The sequence below is a fragment of the Eutrigla gurnardus genome (genome assembly GCF_963514095.1).
Source record: "Eutrigla gurnardus genome assembly, chromosome: 9".
Classification (NCBI taxonomy): domain Eukaryota; kingdom Metazoa; phylum Chordata; class Actinopteri; order Perciformes; family Triglidae; genus Eutrigla; species Eutrigla gurnardus.
Genome location: NC_139923.1, coordinates 2793528 through 2799165, shown reverse-complemented (window position 1 = coordinate 2799165; position 5638 = coordinate 2793528). Strand labels below are relative to the sequence as shown.

At 43.2% G+C, this 5638-nt stretch overlaps 1 protein-coding gene across 2 annotated transcripts; it reads left to right on the top strand.

Annotated features, from left to right (window-relative positions):
- The first annotated feature begins 1066 nt into the window (after window positions 1-1066).
- LOC311018606 (uncharacterized protein) lies at window positions 1067-5333 on the top strand. Of its 2 annotated transcripts, XM_084017642.1 has the most exons (5): window positions 1072-1098; window positions 1432-1519; window positions 3220-3454; window positions 3621-3883; window positions 4635-5333. In XM_084017642.1, exons 3-5 carry the CDS (start codon window positions 3377-3379, stop codon window positions 4969-4971), a joined length of 678 nt encoding a protein of 225 aa, XP_083873768.1. In that variant the 5' UTR covers window positions 1072-1098; window positions 1432-1519; window positions 3220-3376; the 3' UTR covers window positions 4972-5333. The 2 variants fall into 2 exon arrangements, with proteins under 2 accessions (XP_083873767.1, XP_083873768.1); XM_084017641.1 differs by lacking the exon at window positions 1432-1519 and having other exon boundaries at window positions 1067-1098; window positions 3225-3454.
- The last annotated feature ends 305 nt before the right edge of the window (window positions 5334-5638 follow it).

The window sequence follows — 5638 nt, the reverse complement described above, 5'->3', positions numbered from 1 at the left end:
ATCGATCAACAGACGTTAGAGAGTCAGTGGGCCAGATTTACTAACCCATTTGTGCCCACTTCAGGCGCAATCCTTTCGCAACAAGTGTGAAAAACATGGAACAGTATTTACAAACAGGGGCACTTGGGTAAAATCATAGGATTGCGTGCCACATGAGTGGAAAGAGGCAAGTAGCGCTTTCAATATTAATTCATTTTTATTTCATTAATATGCGCTTGTGGGAGGGTCATGGGGAAAGTGGGAGTGCCCCACAAAAAGATGGGAGGATAAGGGTAAAGTGCGCCTAATTATATATTCCCTGTTATTTACAAAAACTGCTGGATGTCGCAGGTCTGCATGTCTCAGGTCACGATGTCTCAGGTCTGCATGTCTCAGGTCTGGATGGAACGTCGGAGGTCCTCTGCATCGCTGCAGAGTGATCGTTCGTCTCTTGCTGGTGGCAACATCATTGGATTTCTGCTCTGGCCGTTCCATTAACACACAAACCAGTTATTGTATCTGCCCATTATTTCGTCTCATTTCGCGGTTTTGCTGCACATTACTAGACATTAATTTCTGCTGGACCTGAACCGGATCTCCTCGCCTGTGTCCTGTTTAGTGCTTTCTTTTTGACATTTCAAGATCCCTGGTCCATTCATTGCTTTTAGAGGCACGCTAATTATGCTGGAGGGCGGAGTATGCGCTGTTTGTTTTTTTGGTGGCTGTCAGGTTTGATAAATGCAACGCAAAATGAGGAAGCACAGCGTGCCCTGTGTGCAAACTCGCAATGACAAACGCAGCGCAAACTGCACCAGTCTTAGTAAATCTACCCCTGTCTTTTCATGCGAGTTGGAGAAGAAGAGATAATAATAATAACTTTATGTCACGCCGGTAAGGTAATGTCTCGCCTTGGGTTTTGGTCTTGTCATTTCCTGTTTTATTTTGAAAATAACTCCCTTCTCGTTTCAGGTCACTTGCCCTTCCTCATGTGTTCCCTGGTCTGATGTCATTCCTGATTCCCTGATTGTTTCCACCTGTGCGGGAGCGGCTGATAGAGTGGCGCGCAGCCAACGACAGCCTTTTTAGTGGAAGGCGAAATGCCGCCCAAAAGGGTTTCGAGTAAGTTTGGTTGTTAATAGTTGAATAATTGAATAGTTAAGTATATAAAAGCTAAATAGTTTCTGTCACGGTGCCGCTGAGACGAGGGACAGTCGGTAGGGATATCGGTTCGTGGGCGCTGATGTTGCTCGGGAGAGGGAGGGACAGAGGGAGACGTGGTAGCTCCTGCAATAAGTCAGTTAACCATCATAATTACTCCGAAGCCGTTTAATGAAGGCAATAGTCTTACATAATTCATCTTGTCGTGCTCCTCTGTTAGATTTTAGAATTATAATACCGGTACGTTGGATTAACTTGTTGTTGAAGTTACTACGTTTATTTTATTTTATTCAGAGAGTTTGTCAGAGTGAATGCCTTGGTGGGGAAGGTGGAGCCCACCAAGGTAAAACGAAAGTGGGAGAACCTCAAACAAAAATATAAGGTAAGTTAAACAAAAATATAAGGTAAGTTATCAAGCTGGCAAAGTGGCCTCCACACGTTCTGTTAGACCTTTGCAATGCAATCACTTGTCAACATAGAGGTACACAAGACATGTTAAATTAGAAAATATAAAAGATAAATGAGGTTGTATAAATGTTTAAGATGCTTCAAGTGTGTGTGTGTGTGTGTGTGTGTGTGTGTGTGTGTGTGTGTGTATATTGTGTTGTGTAGGAGTTGAAAGCCCCCAAGACGGGAGTAAGCACAGAGGGAGGAGAGGCCACTGCCGCATCCTGGAGGTGGTTTAAATTGATGGATGAGTTTTTGGGCCGGAGGCCCAGCATTGTGCCTCCGGTCTCAATTGATTCATCCAGCCAGGATGTGGTAGTGGCCTCTCCTCCCTCTCCAAGGGAAGCCACCTCAGAGCCACCAGTGGCCGAGAGGAAGAGGGTGTCCGAGTGGCTTCAGCTCTTCTCTCAAGTTTCAGAGAAGGATGAGGAGAGGGAAAGAATATGTATGGAGAGGGAGGAAAGACGAGAAAGAGAAGCACTGGAGAGAGAGGAGAGGAAGGAGAGAGAGCGATTGGAGAGAGAAGACAAGAGGGAGAGAGAGCAGCTGGAGAGAGAGGAGAGTGTTGTGGAAAAATGAATCTGCCCAATAAAGATCAACAACCAGGATCTGCTTTTTCTCTGAGGTTTATTCCACTAAGTATTCTCATCTGCAGAGGAGGGACTGGTCACCCCTGCCTTCTGATGCAAAGGTTCAGACTCAGCAGGAACGACCCTGAGTCCAACAACAATCTCCCTTTTAAGGAGGAGGAACCAAAGGACGGATCTTACAAAGACAAGATGTACAGGCAAGGTCAAGATTTACAGAACACAGGCGTCATAGTCCTGAAATTATCTTATGTCAATGTGGCACTCATGTTCATATCATCTACAAACAGGCATTCATTTTCGTCATAGCATAACAGTCAGATGAGGAGATGCGGATCGAGTCAGCCTGACAAATATTCTGATTATAAAGTACAAACATCCAAAATTCCCATTACAAGAGGAAGGAGAGAGAGCGATTGGAGAGAGAAGACAAGAGGGAGAGAGAGCAGCTGGAGAGAGAGGAGAGGAAGGAGAGAGAGCGATTGGAGAGAGAAGAGGGAGAGAGAATGGAGAGAGTGGACTGAGCACAGAGAGAAAGAGAATGCAGAAAGGGAGGAGAGAAGGGAGAAGTCATTAATGCTGATGTTGGAGAAAGTTTTTAAAAAAGAAATTGCATTTTTCTGTTTATATTTGTTTCTAGTGTCACTGGTGTTCAAATTATGTCATCCCAGAAAACATATTCATATAACATTTATGCAAGATGTCATATAACAGTATGACATCTTGCATAAATGTTATTGTATGTTATATTTTGTATCACAATGAAGGTGGATGAGGCACATTGTTTAAAAAAAAAAGATTTTGGGAGAACACGCATGACATTAATTGCCTAGTTGCTAATACTGTTTTGAGAATGGTTACTATTAACCCTCAGGTACATTTCCAAAAATTCCTTAACTAAAAACATCCTGGCGAGGCAGTGCCATTCTATTTGTATAGTAGATTTTATTTTTACAGTTTGTCTTCACAGGGCTTATACTTATGTCAACTATATACAAAATAATATATACAAATAAATTCTTTGTGACTAATAGTCATGCTCCTGCAGTGCAGGGACGACGGCTCCAGGAGCTGAGACCTCTGCTGCCAGTCTGTCTCTGACATTGTCCCCTGGCATTTGGTCTCCGGGCTGGTATGCCTGCTCCTCCTCGTCTCCATGGTCCACCCCTTCCTCCACATCTGGCTCCACCAAATCCCCGTTGTGGATGGAGAGGTTGTGGAGGAAGGCACAGGTGGACACCACCACCGGGACAAAGGTAGATTTAACCTACAGAAACAAAGAGGTGAGTTATGTAACTGCATAAAACCAAAATCATTTTAATCCTAATTTATTAAAATGCTGTGTAAACTATTTTTTTTTTACCTGTACTTCTGTATAATGTACTGCTCAGCTGTCAGCCATTACATACTAGTTACATTTACACACATCTTATGCTTTTTTACCTCAAGAGCCTTCAGGAAGATGCTGCGCCACCGGGTTTTCATCATCCCAAATGCCCTCGCCACCACACATCTGGCCCTGGAGTGATGCCGGTTGTACCTGGCCTGCACAGGATTCTGCACCGGCTCCCTGTACGGGGTTATGAGGGAGATAGGTGTCGCCAGGCAGGGATAACCCCCATCTCCAAGGATGATCCAGCCCGGAGGAGGGTAGAGCTGCCGATGGTACATCGAGCTCCACCGCAGGACCCGTGCATCGTGGACTGCACCAGGTAGGCCTGTAAGTAGTGGTCGTGAAAAAAAAAAAATGAGTACTTGATTGTAAACACTTCTGATACAGACCTTTTAAATCACAAATAAAAGCAATCGATATTCCTCAAAAAAATTTAAAAATCACATATCAATGTAATCCAGGTCAAAGTAATTAGGCCTATTATCATCCTGTTAAATATTGATTTACCATCCATACCAGTGAATGTGTTCAGGAAGAAACCCTTATGATCACAGACCGCCTGAAGCTGGATCGAGTGGAAAAGCTTCCTGTGTAAAAATATATATATTTTTTAAAAATCACTAAATAGTTTACATTAACATTAGAGCTGCAACAATTAATCGATTAATTGAACAATAATCGATTATTAAATTAATCGTCAACTATTTTGATACTCAAAGTGTCGGTTTTGAGTAGAAAAAAGAAGTCCAAATTCTCTGATTCTAGCTTCTTACATGTGAATATTTCTGGTTTCTTTGTTCCTTTATGACAATAAACTGAGTATCTCTTTGATTTGTGGACAAAACAAGACATTTGAGGACGTCATCGTGTGGTTTGGGAAACACTGATTGATATTTTTCAACATTTTTTAACATTTTATTGACCAAACAACTAATCGATTCATTATTTAAATAATCTTCAGATTAATCAATAATGAAAAGAATAGTTAGTTGCAGCCCTAATTAAGATGGGATTATATAGAACTTTGTATGCAGCATACCTGTTCAGGTAATCATCCCTGTTTGCTGCAGGTGGCTTTATCCTGACGTGCGTCCCGTCGATGCAGCCAACAACACGGCAAAAGGCACGGGAGCCAGCAAGGTGGGCAAAGCCTTCCCCAATGCCCTCCAGCTCATCTGCAGCAGGAAAATGGACCACCCTGGCATAGATGGCCATGATGCTGTCTGCCACCCGATGCACAATATCGTGGACTGTGCTGGTGGGGATATCGAAGCCCTCCGATACCACCCGATACGAGGTGGCACTGGCCAGCCAGTAGAGGAAGACTGCAACCTCCAGGGCGTCTCCCCATCCGTGGTCCTTGCCACACCCCAAAGCCTGGACCAAGGCATTTACTGTCCGCCTTGAAAGGCGGAAGTCTCGCCTTAAGTCCCCCTCTCCCAAGAAGAGGCGGACCACAAGAGTGTGGGCATTTAATCGTAAATATTGCCCTCGGGGCGCAGCCTGTGGGAGCAGGGGCAAATGTTTTTTCTTTGTTGTATCACTTCACATGACTGTTCAAGTTCTCTTATTTTAAGTTAACTGTTTCAAGAAGGCCTTATAAATTGTTTCTTAATAAACGTGTTTATCTCTGAATATTATTTATTGACTTATCTGGCACAACTGTATGCCCAGGTTAAGAACTACAACTGCCCCTAACTGACACTTATAAATGTTTGGTTTACTTACATTGGCTTCATATTCATATTCACATATGATTGAAAGAAGATTCATCCTGGTCCTCTCCCTCCTTCGTCTTCTTTGTGCCACATTGTGGCCTCTTACGACTGATAAATACGACATTTACAGTATTTTGCTGTTTTCAATTTTCTCCTTTGTCTCCCTCAGTTTTTTCCCGCCTCTGCTCACCTTTTATACTGTCCATAAGCCTCATGACGTCGTCACGTACTCCGGAGCAGTACGGCGTTTATATTTGTTTACATAAGTACAGTGCATAGGCTACTTGATTATTGTGACGAAAGCTATATAGGTACAATAGAAACCCAGGCTGTTGTACATATGAAATGAAAAAAGT

What these genes read in the sequence shown, in the direction of transcription:
- LOC311018606 (XM_084017641.1), top strand. Translation starts at nt 1,077, where the DNA reads ATGCCGCCCAAAAGGGTTTCGA. An exon ending in GCCGCCCAAAAGGGTTTCGA is followed by an intron (nt 1,099 to 3,224) that starts GTAAGTTTGGTT and finishes CCTGCAGTGCAG; the next exon opens with GGACGACGGCTCCAGGAGCT. An exon ending in TAACCTACAGAAACAAAGAG is followed by an intron (nt 3,455 to 3,620) that starts GTGAGTTATGTA and finishes TTTTACCTCAAG; the next exon opens with AGCCTTCAGGAAGATGCTGC.